Source organism: Panthera pardus, unplaced genomic scaffold (genome assembly GCF_024362965.1).
Source record: "Panthera pardus isolate Hobbes unplaced genomic scaffold, ASM2436296v1 HiC_scaffold_22, whole genome shotgun sequence".
In the NCBI taxonomy this organism is placed as follows: domain Eukaryota; kingdom Metazoa; phylum Chordata; class Mammalia; order Carnivora; family Felidae; genus Panthera; species Panthera pardus.
This window is the reverse complement of record NW_026526788.1, coordinates 45,707,303-45,728,164: the sequence shown is the minus strand read 5'-3', so window position 1 is coordinate 45,728,164 and position 20,862 is coordinate 45,707,303. Positions and strand designations below refer to the sequence as shown.

Here is a 20,862-nt window from a genome sequence, read left to right as displayed (position 1 = left end):
AGGCACAAAGTGGAAGAACGGAAAAAGATATTTCAAGCCAAGAGAAACCAAAAGAGAGGTGGAATAGCTAACCTAGTATCAGACAAAATAGACTATTAGTCAAAACTGTTACAAGGGGCCCGGGGGGGGGGGGGGGGGGGGGGTGCCTGGCTGGCTCAGTAGCAAAAACATGCAACTCCTGATCTCAGAGTTGTGAGTTCAAGCCCCACGTTGGGTGGAGAGATTACTTAAATAAAAATAAAACTTAAAAACAAAAATTGTTACAAGGGGCAATGGAGGACAATAAATTTTAACAGAAACATCAATCCCTCAAGAAGAGACAGCAATTATAAACAACAAAGCTCCAAAATATAGGCACAAATGGACATGATTGAAGGGAGAAACAGATAGTTACACAATAACAGTTGAAGATATCTATACCTACTTGCATTAATGGACAAACAACTATGCAGAAGATAAGGAAATAAAGAATGTGAACAACACTATAAACCCACTAGATGTAACAGACATATATGGGATACTCCCTCCAAAAACACTGCACATGCAACAGTCTCCAGAACAGACTACATGTTGGGTGACAGAACAAGTCTCAATAAATTTTAAAAGACTGAAATCATACAGTGTATCTTCTCTGACCACCATGGAATGAAGCCAGAAATCAAGAAAAAGGAAAACTGGAAAATTCACAAATTTGTGGAAATTAAACAGCATACTCTCAAACAGCCAATGGGGCAAAGAACAATTCACAAGGGAAATTAGAAAATACTTAGAGATGAATGAAAATGAAAACACAACATATAAAAATTTAGGGAATACAGAAAAAGCAGAGCTCAGAGGGCAATTTCATAGCTGCTGTTTAAGCTGCTGAGTCTGTGGTATTTTTTTATGGCAGCCCAAGCAGACTAATACAACCTAAGTAAATGGAAAGATACACATTCAGTGTCCATGAACTGAAATACTAGATATAGTTAAGATGGCAAAACTACCAAAGCAATCTACAGATTCAATGAATGAAATCTGTTTGTTTTTTTTTTTTGAAAAAAAAATTTTTTTAACGTTTATTTATTTTTGAGACAGAGAGAGACAGAGCATGAATGGGGGAGGGTCAGAGAGAGGGAGACACAGAATCTGAAACGGGCTCCAGGCTCTGAGCTGTCAGCACAGAGACTTGAACTCATGGACCACAAGATCATGACCTGAGCTGAAGTCGGCCGCTTAACCAACTGAGCCACCCAGGCGCCCCATGAAATCTCTGTTTTTAAGTTTATTTTTATTTATTTTGAGAGAGAGAGAGAGAATGTGTGCATGTACACGAGCAAGCAGGGGAGGGCAGAGACAGAGAGGGAAGGAGAAAATTCCAAGAAGGCTCCCTGCTGTCAACAAAGAACCCTATGTGGGGCTCAATCCCATGACCCTGGAATCAAGGGCTGAGTCAAAATCAAGAGTTGGGAGCTTCACCAACTGAGCCACCCAGGTACCCCCAATGAATGAAATCTTTACTAAAACTGCAATGGCTTGGGGTGCCTGGGTGGCTCAGTTGGTTAAGCATCTGACTTTAGCTAATGAGTTTAAGCCCCTGCGCTGTCAGTGCCAGGCCTGCCTGGGATTCTCTCTCTCTGCCCACCCCCATCTCAAAAATAAATAAATCTAAAAAAATAAATAAATAAACTTCCAATGACTTTTCTGCAGAAATGGAAAAGCTGATAATCAAATTCAGATGGAATCACAAGGGGTCCTGAAGAGTCAAAACAATATTTAAAAAGACTCACACTTCCCCATTTCAAAACTTACTACAAAATTAGTTTTTTCTTTGGTTGATTGTGCTTTTGGTATCATCTATAAGAATTCATTGCCAAATAATTACCTTTATTTTTGCATTTTCTTCTAAGAATTTTATAGTTTTAGCTCTTATGTTCAGGTTACTGACCCATTTTGAGTTAATTTTTGTGTATGATGTGAGAAAAGGTCCAAAGTCATTCTTTTGCTTGTGGAAATCCAGTTGTCCCAGCATCATTTATTAGAGACTTATTGTTTCCCAACTGGCCTTTTGCACCCTTGTTGAAAATCAGTTGGCAGTAGATATGTGATTTTATTTCTGGACTCTTAGTCCTATTCCATTGGTCTAGGTTTCTGTCCTTACAGCAGTTCCACATAATTCTGATACTTGAATTTCATGAAAATTAAAGAACTTCTGTACATCAAAGGATATCAAGAAAGTGAAAATATACAAAATGGGAGAAAATATTTACAAATCACATATATGAAAAGGGTCTAGTATCTAGGATCCAGAATATATATATAAAGAACTTCTGTAACTCAACAATGAAAAGATAACCCCATCAAAATATGGGCAAAGGACTTGAACAGACATTTCTCCCATGAAGATATGCAAATGGCCAACAAGCTTATGAAAACATTCAACATCTTTAGTCATTAGGAAAAGGCAAATCACATGGAGATATCACTTTGTACTCACTAGGATGGTTGGAATAAAAGTCAGTTAAGTACTGGCAAAGATTTGGACAAATCAGAATGTTCACTGCTAGGAATATTCACTACTAGGAATGTTGCTGCTAGGAATGTAAAATGGTATAGCCACTATTGAAAACAGTTTGGCAGTTCTTCTAAAAGTTAAAAAAACAATTACCATATGATCCAATCCTAGGAAGATACCCAAAATAATTGAAAACAGGAACTCAAATACTTGTACATGAATGTTCATAGCAGCACTATCCACAAAAGCCAAAAGGTAAAAATAACCCAAATGTCTATTAATGGATGAATGGATAAATAAAATGTAGTAAATGCATACACTGCAATATTATTCAGTCATAAAAAGGAATGAACTATTGATACATGCCACAACACGAACGAGATTCACAACATTACACTAAGTTAAAGAAGACAAAGGTCACATATTATATGATTCCACTTAATATGAAATACCCAGAAGAGATAAATCCACAGAAAGCAGATTGGTATGAGGCCAGAGGCTGAGGGGTGGGAGGGAGAGACGGAGAGAGGATCTGACTGCTTTACGGGTATGAGGTTTTCTTTTGGGGCAATGAAAATATTTTGAAATATTACATTGGTGGTGGTTGCACAATGTTGTGAATGTACTAAATGTCAATGAATTGAACCCTTTAAAAGATGGTTAATTTTATGCTACATGAATTTCACCTCAATAATTAAAAAAAGAACATGATGATAATTTTTTCTACTAACCCGATGAATAATTCCAGCAGAGTGAAGGTGCTTGATTCCACACAGCATCTGATAGAGAAGGTAGGACATTCTTTCATGATCTAGTTCCATCTGAATCACTTGGCAAAGATTTGCATCCATGAGCTCCATGACTATGTAACTTCATGGGTGAGAAAAGATGACAGCTAAAGTGCACAGCAACAATCTAAGAATAATGTATGAATGTGAACTTTTAATTATCACACTTACACATCTTGAAATTCTTCTAGGGATTTCTGTGGTGTGAAAACATTCAAAAGGCCAATTATCTGTGGCAAAAACAAAGAGACAAAAAAATTAGACACCACTGCTGCTTAATAATATTTTCATTTAGGAACTGCAAATACATGGGTTAAAAAAAAAATCTACCAATGGTATAAGAATATTAAAATCTTATGTTCTAAGCCCAAGTAATCTCTTCTATTTTACCTAATGCAACTTTATGGCCAGGGATTGGGGGTAGGGAGAAAACCAGACCACACAGGATCTTTAGGGGAGTGAAAAATACTCTGCATGATACTATAATGGTAGATATTATGCCATTACACATTAGTCCAAATCCACAGAATGTACAATACAAAAGAGAACCCTAATGTAAACTATGGACTCTGTGTAATAAGGACACATTACTGTAGGTTCACTGATTATAGTGAATGCACCAGTCTGGTGGGGGATATGAATAATGAGGAAGGCTATGCATGTGTGGGGGCAGAGAGCATATGGGAAATCTCTGTACCTTCCTCTCAATTTTGGCGTCAACCTAAAAATGCTCTTAAAATTGTACCAACACAAGAGCTCCACATATCCATTCCGTTTACGAATACTCAATTATCAAGGATGTATATTATACAATCATCTACATAATTTGTGAGCAAATTAAAAAAAATTTTTTTTAACATTTAGTCATTTTTGAAAGAGAGAGAGAGAGAGGGAGCATGAGTAAGGGAGGACCAGAGAGAGAGGGAGACACAGAATCTGAAGCAGGCTCTAGGTTGGTGGAGCAGCTGCTTTGAGCTGTCAGCACAAAGTCCCACGTGGGGCTCGAACTCAGGAACTGCGAGATCATGACCCGAGCCGAAGTCGGACCAACTGAACCACCCAGGTGCCCCAATTTGTGAGCAAATTTTAAATACCTTCCATCAGCTCTTATCTAACTCCCTCATCGCCCTCAGTTTTTCATAATACTGAACTTTCCCAGTTTTCTTCATTCCCAGTCCATTCTCTGGTTCATCCACAGACATGCCCTCTTTCCCACCATTCTGTCTTTAATCCTTTTCTCCATCTGCACCCTTTCCCTGGGGGCAATATATGTCTTTTTCTCTAAACATCTCTATGTTGGACAGTTTCCAAATATACATTAAAAGGCCCTGCTTAATTTAGAAGTCTCAAATACACATTGCCATGTCACATGAACGTCTCACAAAGAATACAAAATAGAACTCCTTAGCATTCCTACCCAAACCCTTTACTTTTCCAGAGTGCCTTCTCTTTTACAAAGGTGGCTCAGAGTAATTTTTGACTCCGTTTTCAGTATTTGCACCATAATAAATGTTGAAAAGAATACTATTCCATTCCACTGTCAGTCTGAACTTCAATCTCTTCTTTCCAATTCCCTGCACTACTATACAGGTAAAGGATTCTGACATCTCATCTAGACTGTTCATGCTATAATTACTTCTAACATTATTAGGTTCCCTAACAATGGTTTTCTACAAATCCAGCTACCATTTTACTGCCTATCATATGGTGAAAGAAAGACCTGATCATATTACTCACCTCTTCAAAAACTTACTACCAGCAAAAAAATTTCCCAAACTCCCTTGCAGGAAGTATATTCAGAGCCTTCCATGACCGAATATCAACCCACTTTGTCTCCTGCTAAGCCCTCTATTAAACTTGATCCTTTAGCCATACTAAATTAGTTTAAACAATGATATATTTAAAAACTCTCAATGCCTTTAAACATACTCTTCCCTGTACCTGTCATATTTACCTACTGAATTCTGTTCCTTTCAAAATTGATGTCTTTTGTAGAGTCTAACAACCTCTATCTAGTCCTTGACGGGTTGCTGAATATTCTCTTTACCTTGTTCCCACAATGTCTTATGTGTTAATACGGCATTTAACACACTGTAGTATAGACTCATTTTCACGACAGCCTCATCCCAATCACACCAGGATCCTTGTTGGAAAGAATTATTCCCTCTTACAGCCCTAGCACAGGGAGATAACTGACACACATTTTTAAAATGTTTATTGACAAATACACTTAGGAATGGGAATATTTTTCTAGACAAACTACATGAGGGAGGAATTTATGTCATTCATCTAAGTACAAAGCTTTGCTTATAAAAGGCATTCAAATATTTGTTCAGTGAATAAATTCAGAAACATAATTTTCAGATCAGAAAAGGTCTAACAAATCTGTTCAAGATAGGGAAAGTGATAATAAGAATGCATCTAGCTGCTCTAAATGAATGAATTCCTGGCTCCTAATTAGATGAACTGCACATCTACAGACTTGTAGAAATAGTAAAACTGTTCTTATCTGAGAAATCCTATAGTACAAGAGAAGTGTTAAAGATGAAAAGCATATAAAAACAAGAGATCAGTAGTTGCTTAGAGCTAAGGTGGATGGGAGATAGGAACGTGAGAGCTACACAATACAGAGATTCTTTCTGAGGTGATGAAAACGTTCTAGAACTGCCTGTAGTCATATACATCAGTGAATACACTAATAACCACTTAATTACACACATTAAATGAACTGTACAGCATGTGAATTGTATCTCAATAAAGGTGCTATAAAAGATTAAGGCAGACAGTGGCCCTTTTTTTTCCTTCAAAAAAGAACAGAAGGGAAATTATATCAATCATAGACTGGACAGCAAACAAAAGTCAAGTGCTGATTAAGGGGGTGATACAGAAGTATGTGAAAGAAGTAACACTTACTAGGAGCAGGTAAAAATTCCCCGAGAAACTGTACTTTCTTCTCTGAATAAAACAACGACAACAAAGAACAGCAGCAGGTCAGAAATGTGACCAAGTACATATATGGAGATTTCAAAAAGGCATTTTGAAAATGTCTCCAATCATAATACCCATGTGAATGAGATGAAGAATTCAGGAGAGATGGATAATTTTTTAGTTACACACACAATTTCTGCTATATAAACAAAGGTCACTAATGAAGTAATCCAGCTATTATGAAGGCATCCTGAGCAAAATTGATAAGTGAAGCCAGCAAGTGAAAAGTCAGAACAAAGGAAAAAGCAACCCCCAACAGTCTGGGAACAGAAACCAGATTTCATATGTGAAATTCTAGGGATAAACAGAAAGTACTATATACTTAATCTCCAAAAGCAAAAAGTAAAAAGAAAGTGAACGACGGGGGGGCACCTGGCTGGCTCTTGCAACTCTTGATTTCAAGGTTTTAATAAGTTCAAGTGCCATGTTGGGTATAGACAGTACTTAAAAATAAAATCTTTATAAAGAAAAAAAGAAAGTGAAAGGTGGGAAAGATGTGACCTATTAGCAGACTTGTGACAAAGAATAACTTGGTAAGACAATGTGAACCAAACGGTGACCTGATTTCCAAACAGGATTACAATGTCCACGGTTAAGAGGAGATGACAAGCCTCAGTTCCTCTTGAAGGATTCGATCAGACATGAAGTACTGTGTGCTACAGGTGACACACCAGTGTGTTCAGAGATAAGTGACCAAGTGGACATACAAAAGCATCTACGGAAATAGTAACAAATGCACAACGATATGAATGCGCTTAGTACCACTGAACTGTATGTTTAAAACGGTTAAACCGATAGTTTTATACTATGTGTATTTTACCACAAAAAAAGGAGGGTGGGAAAAAACATGTTTAGACCAATGAAGAGATTAATCTGTGTAGAGCATGAAACTGCTGAAAAGGCAAGACATTACAAAAACATCCATCCATCCATCCATCAGGAATGTAAAAATTCCATCATTCCTGGTTTCCCTATACATAGTGACCCTTGAACAACATGGGTTCAAACTAGGAGGGTTCACTTACACATGGATTTTTTTCAATACAGTACAGTACTGCGTAAAAATTTTCCTTATGATTTTCATAACATTTCTCTTCTAGCTTACTTTAAGAATACAATACATGTAGGAGTGGCTGGGGGGCTCAGTCAGTTGATTGTCCGCCTCTTGGTTTCAGCTCAGGTCATGATCTCGTGGTTCACGAGTTTAAGCCCTGCATCAGGTTCCACACTAACAGTGCAGAGTCTGCTTGGGATTTTCTCTCTCTCTCCTCTCTCTCTCGCTCTGTGCCCCTCCCCAACTCGTGCTCTCTCTCAAAATTAAAAAAATAAAGGAATACAATACATGCGATGCACAAAATATGTGTTAATCGACTATTTATATTATTGGTAAGGTTTCCAGTCAATAGTAGGCTATTAGCAGTTAAGTTTGGGGTTGTTGAAAGTTATATGTACATCTCAACTACACAGAGGGTCAGCATCCTTAATGCCCACTTTGCTCAAGAGTCAACTGTATTTAGTTTTATATTCATTCTCTGAACAAATATGTTAGGAGCATCTACTCTACGTCAGTCAGCACTCTTCTAGGTGCCAAGGGTATTGCCTGCGTGGATCTTGCCACCCCCAGCAGAGGGTTAACTATGTGAAACAAGCTTTCCATGCCCTCCATTTAGTCGATGGAACCATCTATTTTTGCAGTCGGCTGGCTCAGGAAATAGGGAGTTATTGGCCATGTCCCCAGTGCAAAACTAAGGCAGTATCACCACCATCACTGCCACGAAACAGGCTACAAGAGGCATAAGCAGCTCCATCTGAGAGGGAAAACCCAGACAAGCAACATGGCTGGCTCCCACCTAAACAAGAATGGTGACACAACTTCTTCGCTGTCACTGACGGACTTTAAACTGTATCTCTTTTTAAACGCTATTCTTTTTCTCTGGGAGGCTCTTTTTCTTTAACAATCCAATTTTTACCCCATTTTTAAGAATTAGTCTAGGGTCACCCTTCCCCAAAGCATTCCCATTTCATGAAAGCTCACTGCAATCTTCTTTCCCCTGAAATCTCAGCACTTATTTTCCATCCACCATGATATGACAATCAAACCTCTACCGCTTTATCATATTCGGTATTTTACTCTCTGTTGTCTTCAAAATAACACTGTAATAAGCTCCCCCAAATCAGGAGCCTCATCCTTTCCCGACAGTGACTAGTAGCTCCAGTACACAGAAACTTGCACAGTTAGCTCTCAAAATGTGGTCAACTGTGTTATCTGCAATCAGAAAGCATGGAGCTTACCGCATTTTATAAACTCCTTTAGACAAATATACCACAAAACATCTCCAGTCAGATGCTTTTGGTTTAGTACTTCATAAAACCGTCCCTTGCATAACTTACCCCTAGTTTATTTCCTCTTGGCTTATAAAAATCATTCCATTAAAGTAATCATGAAAGTATGCTGAAAGTAAGTTTTACAAAGTGTTAACAATTCTCAAAATGAATGAAAGTTATATGCTTAAGTCTTTATAATCATTAGGAAAAAGAATTAGGAATACTTTCATTCATTTCATTCATTCAAAAGAAGTTTGAAGTTTGGTAAACTTTTGAAGTTTCTGCTAAACTGCTTCATAAAATCACTGACTATCTTCAACTTAAAGTCACCAGTGAGTATCAGCATCACTTAAAAAACCAGGAGTGGGGTAGGGAGAAATGATTTCTATTTTATATCCAATATTAAATAAAATAACTATTGTCAAAGTAAAATGGGAACAATTTCACCTCTGTGCTAAGGCTACAGTTTTCTGAAATGTCAGCCTGCCAGAAGACAAAAAGTAGAAGATGAGACCAAGTCTAAATCAAGTTCTTCTAAAACACCTACCTCTTTTAAAACTCCTTTTGAAAAATAAAAAACTACACAATCTAAATTTCATCAACTGTCTTTCTTTTGATATAATTTAATAAAATTGAGAAAAATTCACACTGTAGACATATATCCCTTTTAGATAATGTTTCAAACCGGAAGAGCATTTAAAGCACCTAATATTTTTAAAAGTTTTGATAGTTATGTATTCATGAACAAATCTTGATTTCATCTATACTTACAACATTTTCTCAAATGTTCACTTACATTTTTGTGATTAACACATTTCATTAGAACTAGCTCTCTGTAAGCCCGTTTAGCATGAGTCTGATTCTGAAACGGCCGGCTCAGCTTCTTGATTGCAACATTTCTTTCAAGAATGGCATCATAAGCTGCACTGTAACAAGAAATTCAAAAACAACAACAAAGCTTTAAAATCTACAAAACTGAATTTATGAAACATTCATGTAGATTCCTTACTCTCGCCAAAGATAAATGCAACTGTATCAATTTCCAGTGTTTGACAGGCAACATGTTTCTTCTGTACCTATTACAGCATATTCCAACAATGTAGAGCATTGTTAACTGCTTCTTAAAACGCTAATGGATTCAAAGAGACAATGGACTGTGAAGCAGAAACTGTACTTGTTAGTTGGGTGTCCTCCAAGATCTCCCTAGCATACAATGGGCACTCAATGCATAAATGTTTAATGAGTATTCAGGCCCAATACATAGCTTAAAGTCTGATGAATCCCTCACTTTGCACCTACACCAAGGGCAGACAGGATTAAAGAATACATGTGGTCATAAATTCTACCCAAAATACTTTCTGAAGAATTCTACATAAGTAGATCACTTCCAACTTCTTTGGACACAACAAAATGAATACAGAAAGAGGAAGGAACATACATACAGAGCTATACAAAGGGTTATTTTACAATGTAAAAGTATTTAAAATTTGTTTTGGAGAAGGGAATTAAAAAATGAAGCCTATAGATATGAATGCTAGATTTCAGGACATTAGAAGATGCTTCATAACTGTTACTGAAACACATAATTCTGTGACATACAGCAACACCATACTCATTACTCTTCATATCTTTACCATATGATACTGACTAAACATCATGTTTTACAAATGACAGACCAGAGACAGTAAAGCACAAATAAGGTAAATTATCTTAAAATTATAGAATGTTATGATTGAAAGAAACTTTTAAAATCATTTGAATTCACCACTTATTCACCAAAGATTAATAAGTAATTTGCCCAAGGTTAGACAGAAAGTTTAAAGCAAAGCGGAGACCAAAAGACTAAGACATGAGGTTATGCTTTTCATACTGGACTACCCAACATACTTAAAGACTTCTGTTTATATATTTGGAAAGTTAGCACACTACTGACTAAAATTATTCTCTCATCCAACCTCACTATATCAAATGTACTGAAAAAATATGTATTAAGAAATGAGCACTTTGGCATAAATGGACGCATCTATACATAATATATAGGACATAACTTATTTCCTATATATGTACATATGCATACACATAGCAAAACAGACATAAATATTATACTCTTTAGTTAGAAAATACCATATTTGTGTATATGTTCTCCCCAAATTAAAAAACAACACCCACAACATTAGCGGTCATTAAAGATGATTAAAAGTTTTGACTGTTTCAGATAAAGTATGTTTTACTTTTAACCATTAAATTCATTCCTATTAATTTTTTGTGTTAAATCAAAGTAACATTTTAAACTATAGAGGTTCAAAAGTATCTGAGTAGGTTGTACTATTTTGTATCCAAGGAAGTTAGATTTCTAATTGTTGATACTTAAATGTGTACAAATTAGAGATCAATCCAGATCCCAATGAATCTTACCATCTATCACTGGGGTCCAAAATAATGCCTTAAAAAAATTAATTTCTTCAGTTGACAGTGATAGTAAACACACACAGTGAGTTTAAAAACTTTTTAGCTTAATATTTGTCTATTTCATAATAATCTTTTGTGAAAGAATAAGCAAAATATTTGAAGACACTTATTCCTTAGGACAAAACAGAGGCTGGTTAAGATGGCTTGAGGTCCCTTCCAAAGCAGTTTTTTTTTTTTTTTTTTTTTTTTTTAATTCTGGTACACAAATTTCAAAATGTACTTACCTGAGGATAAGTGAAGGTACAGAAAAAACATTTTTATATATACTTTTATATATATGTTCATGTATTACATATATATGTGTATGTATGTGCATATATATATGTATATAAATACCATATTCCTCACAATAATGTAAATCAGGTGAGAAAACAGGCTTAGCAATATTAATTTGCCATGAATCACAAAGTTAGTACATCATAAAGCTAGAATCTGAACCATGAGCTGGATTTCAGAATCCTTCCTGTATTGACTATACCACAATATTTTCTTTACAATGAATTTGTGGTTGGTTAAATGTGGTTGGTGAAAATGACAACCAGCTAGCCAATAATACTTTTTAAAGTTACCCAAAATACTAAAAATGAAAAAAAAGTTACCCAAATTCTGTAATTTTTGGTATTATAAATTATTTCGAGAGTACAAAAAAGAGAATAAATGCTACTGTTCCTATTACAGAAATGTGAGAGATTTTAGCATTTTACCATAATTGCTCTGAATTTTTAAAAAATTCACAGATAAAGTCCCTTTCTTTGTCTCTATTTTTGGAAGTAGACATTATTCTGAAGAATTTGGTGTTATTGTTTTTATAGCTTTCTACATACATATACATCCATAAATGTATGGTACTATTTTGTGTATTTTCAACTATATATAAATGGTATTATAAGGTATATGTATTCCGCATCTTCCTTTTAAACTCAACAACACTGCAACTCTGAGACTGTCTTTGTTGAAACACAGCTCCAGTTCATCCTAAATATTGTATAGTATTTTACTGTATGAATATATCACAATTTTTTATTCTCATGGATAGACTCACTGCTATTAAGAATTTTTGCTATAAACAGTGTTGCAAAGAAAAGTCTCTTTAGGTACATGTGCAAGTGTTTTTCTGGAACCTGGGGGAGACCTGCGGGGTCATAAACACTTATGATTTTTAATAGATTCTGAGACAAATCTGGTCAAGAAAAGGTAATAAAGATATAATTACGCTAGAGCGAGGCTAAGAATTCCCCAAAGCACTAGATTATGCTAACTTAGTGATCTAAAATCATTAGCAGAACTGTCCCAAAAAGTATTCTACACTTCAGTTTATTAAGAATTATGTTGATCTATAAAGCCTACACCCACTGCAGAAATTAGCTCATAAATCAGTTTTAAAGATACGTATGAGTTTTTGAAACACACAATGAAAAATGAGCTCACTTCATTCCCCAGTATAAAATAAGATTTCTGAAATTCCAGAGTTTCACTGTAGTGTGAAAATGATGATTAAGTGAAGCTTCTTATTAAACTAGCTATGGGAATAGATGTATACATGGAATTAACAAGCATGCCACTTATTCTTTCCTGATATAGATTATTTGTCTTTACATGGCTTATGACCACGTATTTAATCATAATTTATACTTAAAGATGACAGTGCTGATTTATAAAGTTGTGTTTAATGAATAATAAAAAACATCAACCCAGAACAAAATTATTACCATGTTATAGCTTTAGTTTAAATAACATAGTTTTATTTTAACTTTTTTGAAGCAAGTTAAATATTTACCAAGGTATCTATATTACAAGAGGAGAAAAGATAGCAGTTAATGATTCTCTGCCTAATTTTTGGAAGTAAAACTTACCATACAATTCCTTGAGCTCCTGAGCCTATAGGTTTTAAATTCTGATATCGTTTCAAAACTGTAAATGTAGAATCTCCAATCTCTACACTATAAAAATTGCTGTCACGCTTGCTTCTGCTCATGATGGCAAACAATTAATTTAATGGCTTCATCCAAATATTCACCGAGAAGCTGCAAAATGGAACAAAATGTGATGTTAACAAAATGAATGTATTTAATCTTAAAATTCGAGTCTTCACTCTGTTCACTGATAGTATAACACAGACTGCTACAGCACGGTAAAAGAGCTACTTCATTAAAATACATTAAAACACAAATAGAAAGAAAAAATAACTCAGAACTTGGTTAGCATCTGCCATACTTAAGGAGAGGATTGATAGTTAAAAACAAAACAAAGCTTTTACAAGGGTAAACAATTTCTTCACTGTAAGTCACTAGTATTAACATGCATACATGTCTTAACTTATTGGAAAACTGTAAAAACATTTTAACAAAAGCAAATAATTATAACTAAACATGCTTTTAAGGTCACTTCCATAGTTGAAAATTTAAAACCAGTCATTTTATGTATTTATTATAGATTACTGAAAACTTAATTTTTGTGAGAAATTGATACTATCATAATTTGCAAACTCATTTGATGTGACATGGAAGAAACAACCAACTGGCAGGCAAGTAAGCTGGTTAGCATGTATCACCCCTAACTAACAAACACAGTACAGTGCTGTCACCATGCCCCTGACCTCCAACAGCAACACCCAGGGTGTAATGCATATGTTGTTAGAATGGTTGAAAGGATGAGAAGAAGGGTAGAAACTATATGATAAAATAAAAAGATAACAAAGTTAAAAATGAGAAAATATATAGAGAAAAGCATTTAGTATATTAGGATATGAAATAAAGCAATATACTGTTATGAATTGTGGGGCCTCAGAAGCATAACCTAAGTTCTGACCACAGTTCTTTGCCACATGACTGATTATAAGCCAAGGAAGTCTTTTTCTACTTGTTTGAGCTGTATTTATTGACATACCTATTACTCATTCTAGACAGAAGTGGCCTATTGCAAAATGCATGCAAGACAGCTCCAACCTACTCCCCACATCCCACAATAAGACTAGAAACCAGTTAAGTCTAAAGAATTACTGTTTGTGTGTGTGGTTGCAAGGCAACGCCTACAAAAACAAAAATAAAAACAAAATCCTGATTAGACTTACAATGCAAAGAATCAATTTAACAAATACTAAGAATTACTAAGTGTCTAACCTGCGCCAGGCACTGTATTGCGCCCTAGAGCCAGACTATGTAGAAGCTCATGAACTGGAATTCTAACAGTTTAATTCCCAGAGTAGGATAGAAACCACTGAACAGCTCCCTGGCTGCTACCTGGAGATTACACTCCAAGAGGAGGCGGAGCAAGAGTTGGAAAACTAGTAAGGTATTGTACCAATCCAGATAAGAGAAAAAATTAAAATTAATGAGAATTCTTAGATGTGATGGCGTTAAAAATAAACAGAAACTAAACAAAAATGTCCAAACGGTGTAAGCTTTAAAAAAGAAGGTAAATAAATTGAGAGCAATTGAAAAGTCGGATCAATGATTTGGATAAATTAAAGAGGGGCCAGAGAAACACTTCCAAAATTAGTAACTAAAACTAGTCATGTAACGCTCCAGAGAGAAGTGTCTGAAATGACAAGTGTCATTAATCTACCTAAGTGGAACCAGAGGCTTAAAGGAAAAAGTTTGCTCATGATTTAAACACTTAGATATACCCGTAGGCTGATCAAATATAGGTATTGGTTACCCAGACCAATTTCTTAACCTGCATTCCTTCTTGTCTACTGGAGTAGGGAAATAGAAAGAGAAGTGAAAAGAGGAAACGAAGGAAACATTGGGTGTCAGGGCCCTCATCAAATATTCTAGACATTTATCCTGGAAACTAGGTCTCCCCAGGGCCTGGAGACAGTAATAATGCTCTCTGGTAATTTGCACATATGGCCAGAGGCTGAGCACAGGGCCTCCTTAATGGCAAGGAAAGGCTTCTCTCTATTCTCAGAACGGAAGGGCCCAGGAGCAGGAGTGCCCATGGTATGCACGCAGAAGTCTAGACTAACCTGTGGCAGCAGCTGAGCAGTGATAGCTACAACACCCCAGAACAGAGCAGGGATAGCAGACAGAGTATCCAAGGTTAAGTAGGCAGACCCAGCCAGTAGTAACCTCTGTAGAAGCCACAGCTGCCACTCCTACAAAAAGGAAATAGAAAACTCTACTCACTTACATTATCAGCTGTACAATATTTACCGGCACACCTGAGCTATGCTGGGTACCAACACAATAGTAATCAGCATCTGGCCATCCACAGAACTTGCAGTTAAGACAGATAAGGAGACCTTACATTGCTTAGAATCTGCTGGTGTATCACTATGGTTGTGATAAGAGCAGTGAAGGGAAAGGACAGGATGCTGATAGAAGCAAGCCTGCTAGTCTGGGCTCAAGAAAAAATTCCCTTTATGCTGTGATGTTTGAGCAGGATCCGAACACAGATTATGAGTTAACCAGACACGGAAATAAGGGAGTTTTCTAGGCAGAACAATCTATGCTGCATCCCTTTTTACAACCCAATAGTATTCCATTGTGTGGATATACCATTTGGACATTTGCACTGTTGCCAGTCTGGAGGTTATTACAAATAACGCTAGTATAAACGTTCACACTCCCCCTGCCATTCATCTTGGGTAAATACCTCGGAATGGGGTTTTTGACTCTTACATTTAATTTTATAAGAAATTGCCAAACTGTTTTCCAAAGTGGCCATACCATTTTTCATTCCTACCAGCAAAGTAAAAGTAAGCAAAAGTAAGCAAAGTAACCTTCTTGTGATTGCCAATTTTTTGTGACTTTACATTTTACTAGCGGGTGCACAGTGGTATTTCACTGTGGCTTACATTTGCATTTCCTAATAATTAACGATGCTGAACATTTTTTCATGGGCTTATATGCTACATCTTTTTTTTGTGAAGTAGCTAATTAATTCTTTTGCCCATTTAAAAATATAATTGTTTTGGTACTTATTTATATATTCTGGATATACATCCTTTATCAGATGTGCAAGCATTTTTTCCCAGTCTGTGGCTTGCCTTTCTATTTTCTTAACAGTGTCTTTTTCTTAAAACTGTTTACCGTGAAATAATTTTAAACCAACACAGATGTTACAAAAATAGTACAGAGTTCCTGGCAATGCTTCACCCAGCTTCACTCAAATGAGAGCATTTGACATAACCATAGTACAATTATCAAAAATTGATATTTGATAGAGAAAGTTGACATTGGTACATACTATTAGCCAACAAGGAAACGGACATTGTTCAGATTTTACTTGTTTTCATATGCACTTTGTGTGTGTGTGTGTACAGTTCTATGTAAATTTACCACATACACCTATTAGTGTAATCTCTATCACAATCAGAATACAGAAGTGTTTCATCTCACCAAAGAAAATCCTTCATGTTATCCCTGTATATAATCACACTTTCTTGCCAACCCTACCCCTGGCAGTTTGATCTGTTTCCACCACTATCATTTTTTTTTCATTTAAATAATGTTATATAAATGGAATCACATAATATGTAATCCTTTATATATATTACAGTTCCCAATATATAGGCCTTGCAAAATTTTGTTCAGTTTCTCCTTAAGTATTAATATTCTGGGTGCTACTGTAAATGTTTTCATGTTAATTTATTTTTAAATTTTCAATTGTTCATTGCTAGCACATAGAAATACAATTAAGTTTTCTGTATAATAACTTTGTACAAAGCTCATTTATTAGTCTTAGTAGCCTTTTTTGTGGATTCTTTGAGATGTCCTACATACACAAGCAGTTTCATTTCTTCATTTCCAACTTGGATGCCTCTGACTTCCTTTTCTTGCCCCACTGTACTAACTATAATTTCCATATAATCCAGAATAGAAGTGGCAAGAGCAAACAAACATCATTCCCTTGGTTACTGATCTTAGAGAAAGCATTTAGTCTTTCATCACTAAGTATGATGTAAATGACAGGATTTTACGAGATGCCATTTAACAAGATAAGAAAGTTCTCTTTATGGCCTATTTCACTGAGAGTTTTTAGTATTAATGAGTACTGAATTTTGTCAAATGACTTTTCTGGATCTATTGAGATAATAATATAGTTTTGCCTTCTTAGTTGGTTTATATGATGAATTACACTGATGATTTTCAAATGTTGAACCAACCTGTATTCTTGCAATGAATCCCACTTAGTCAAAAGTATCCTTTTTATTTTAATTCACTTGGCTTAAACTGTGTTGAAGGTTTTTCAATTTATTTTTATAGGGAATACTGGTCTGTAGTTTTCTTTCACGGTGAATGTAATGAGTTGGGAAGTGTTCCCTCCTCTTTTTCTGAAAGACTCTGTGTAGAAGTGGTATTATTTGATCTTGGAATGTCTGATAAAATGTCTCTGGAAAGCCTTCAAGGACAAGGGTTTTTTTGTGGAAAGGTTTTCATTGCAAATTAAAAAAAAAAAAAAAACTAATACACACATACACAGAGGACTATTCAGGCTTTCGATTTCTTCTTAAACGAGGTTTGGTAGTTCTGTGTTTTTCAAGGAATTTGCTAATTTCATCTAAGTTGTCCAATGTAATGTCTACAGGATCTGTAATCATGTATCCTGTTTCATCCCTGTTATTATAATCCATCTTTTCTCTTTTTTCCTGATTAATCTGGCTAGAATTTTATCACTCTTATTGACCATTTTTAAAAGTTAGAATTTAATTTCTGGTTTTCTGTATTTTTATACTTTTCTATTTCACTACTTCCTGCTCTTGTCTTTATTTCCTTCTTTTTGCTTGTTTTGGGATTGCTCTTCTACTTTCTTATAATGGAAGCTTAAAAGTATTGGTTTGAAAAGTTTTTTTAAATAATATAAACATTTAATACCATAATTTGCTCACCACTTTAGCTTCTACCCATAATTTATCATCATATCCATATTCAATAATAAAATAAATACAAACACTTGAATAGGCTTTACTTAATGCCAGGTCCTATTTCAAGTGCTTTATAAATTTCTTTTAATCCTCACAAGAGGCCTATGGATGTTTTCTAGTTGTTTGTGGCTAAGGGTAAATTCAGTTCTTGTTACTACTATTTGGCTGGAAGCATAAATCCCATATACTCATTTTGTCTGATGTTTCCTTATGTTGAAATAGGAATTACTGTTTTTCCATCTTCCAGATGGTGAAATTAAGTCTTAGAAAGGTTAATTGCCTAGGGTTACAAAGTTAGTAAGGAGTAGAAGGAAGATTTGAGTCCTTCACCCATATACTAGAGTCCAAAATTAAAAAAAAAAAATCTTGGTGGTGAAAAAGGATATGAAGGAAGAGGAACAGTTATAAATACACTGAGTCGGAGATATCTCCAAGATATCTAAATGGAAATATCAAGTTGGTAGCCAGATACAGAACTGGACCTCAGAGGAGAGTGTGGGTGAAAGGTACAAATTTAGGAGTTGTTGTTACTGAACCAATGAGAATGATGTTACTCAAAAGGAGTGCAGTAGGAAGGGAAAGAGACCTAAGATTCAGCTTTGTAAACACCGACACTTAATGAGCAATTAAAGGTAAGCCAACAAAGAAGTTAGAGAAGAGAACCAGACATAGAAAATGAACAGAACACCTTGGAGAAGCCAAGGGAAGTGTTTTTAAAGAACAGTCAGTGGTCAATAGCTCTGAATGCTACAGAAATATCAAAGAAACCGCTTGAGTTAGAGTAATGAGGGTAGAAGCTAGACTGGAATGAGCTGAGGGGTGAGAAGGATATGATTTTAGACACAGGTTAAGTAGATGTCAGTATTTGTATAGTACTTGTATAGAGAAATTTAGCAAAGAGGAAACTGATAGAGAAAGGTAAATGGTCAAGGGAGGGTGATTAGATTATATAATATATAACATAGTATAGCATAGCATATATAACACAGAGACAACCTGAACATATTTACCTACTAATAGAAAGGATCCAATATATAGAGGAAGGGTGAGAATAGGGGAATGAAAAAAAATGAAGTTTCAGGTAGCACAAGATCTCTGAAAAGGCAGAAAGGAATGGGATCCAGAACACATGTGGCCATACAGATGGAAATACTGGTGTCGCTCTGCCATCAGAAAATACCATCAAGTGACTGAGACAGAAGGATCAATTTTCAAGATAAGGGCATTAAGGCTACTGGTGACATTTATGGAGGATGCATTTGCTGTCCTGTTCTCTCCATGATGAAGCTGGATGAGCACAAGTGTGAGGAAGAAATGGTATGGACTCTGATTCACTCATGCCCCTACTCAGGAAAGCCTCTTCTTGGATTAAAAACAAAGGAACTACAGTTGTAGAATTTAGATGTGACTGGTTTTGAGGCTCACAAGAGTCAGAGAATAGACAGGCATTATTATCCCATCCAACAGATTAGTAAACTGAGGTTCAAAAAAGCTAACATGCAATCAATTGCTGTGGAAAGCTTGAGGTTCAGCTCTAGCCTTCAAATTTCACCTCTCATTATTCCTACAGTTGAGAACACTACAATGTAAACATGGCTAAATTATCAACCCCCAAATCTCTCATGCATCTGAAATTTGCTTATTTTCCCTTTCCTTTTTGTGAAACATTTTCACTTATTTTTTCCATCCCACTATATCTACCAAAGACCAGTTTAAGTATGATGTTCAGGAACCCTTTGCCACTCAAACCAGCCTGAACCTAATGTCTTATCTAAACCACTTTGTATATTTAGATATACAGATTTTACTACCAGACTGTGATCTTTTTGAGGGTAAGGATTACTTTCCTAGGTTTTCAGATTTCCAAAACATATCAGCTCTCTGTATAGTTATTATTTAAATAATAACTGCTAAAAAAATTAACCAAGAATATGAAGTCACAAAGTACTTAATAAATTGTTCTGTTTATCTTCACCAATGTTTTCCTTTGTTAGCAGGGGAAAAGGAGATTAAATTAGGTTTTTATGACTCAATTTCTATGACGTCTACACAAGGAACTACTGCTATCAGGCTGGTCCACCTATAAAATGGTTGGTCTGGTAAGCCTGAATGTGGAGACAAACAAGTTAAACTAAATAGTTATATTAGAAGTATTTAGGGGGAAAAAAGAATGAGTTTAATGCAGCCATACAGATAAGCCTCAAAGACAACCGAAGTAACTCTGGTTGCATCACAAATCTATTTAATAGCTAAGCTTAGAATTTAACCAGTTAACTTCAGAAGTTATCCTATAGAAAAGTAAAACTCAACAAGCTAGTATAATCCTCACAGCCAAAAATTATTAGTAAGTATTAAGACTTAAGCTCATTATTAAAACACAATGAAGTAGGGGCACCTGGGTGGCTCAGTTGGTTAAGTGGCTAACTTTGGCTCAGGTCATGATCTCACGGTTCATGGGTTCGAGCCCCCCATTGGGCTCTGTGCTGACAGCTCAGAGCCTGGAGCCTGCTTTGGATTCTGTGTCTCCTTCTCTCTGCCCCTCCCCCACTCACACTCTCTCAAAACTAAATAAAACATTAAAGAAAATTAAAACAGAATGACATAAAACCAACAGGCAAGAAGAAGCAAAATTATTTACTCATCTACCATCTCCAAAGCCGAATGGGCTGAACATACAGACACTTGTGTACTTTTCTTTTTCCTAGAGTACTTTACTCTAGTTTAGTGATTCTCCAATTTAAAGGTGCATAATAATGTTCAGAAGTGTGTGTGTGTGTACGCGCACGCACAGAAGATTTTATATTGTCTTTTATGAGTTAGGGAACTTTCAAGAGTGATTCTGACTTTGGCTTTACATACTGACTTTAAACTCTTAAGTCCAGTGTGCACAAGAGTCCATTCTAAATAACCTGTAAAACTTGCACAAAATC

General features: G+C 35.6%; 1 protein-coding gene across 4 annotated transcripts in view; it reads right to left on the bottom strand.

Annotated features, from left to right (window-relative positions):
* The window catches only part of MAPK8 (mitogen-activated protein kinase 8), a 97,778-nt gene that overhangs the window by 27,751 nt on the left and 49,165 nt on the right, over positions 1-20,862 (bottom strand). For all 4 annotated transcript variants that reach the window (XM_019444871.2, XM_019444870.2, XM_019444869.2 and 1 more), the window contains 4 exons: positions 12,918-13,088; positions 9,392-9,521; positions 3,454-3,512; positions 3,226-3,364 (listed from right to left, as the gene is read on the bottom strand). In XM_019444871.2, the coding sequence (XP_019300416.1) occupies positions 3,226-3,364; positions 3,454-3,512; positions 9,392-9,521; positions 12,918-13,039 (450 nt within the window). In that variant the 5' untranslated portion in view covers positions 13,040-13,088. The remainder of the gene's footprint in view (positions 1-3,225; positions 3,365-3,453; positions 3,513-9,391; positions 9,522-12,917; positions 13,089-20,862) is intronic.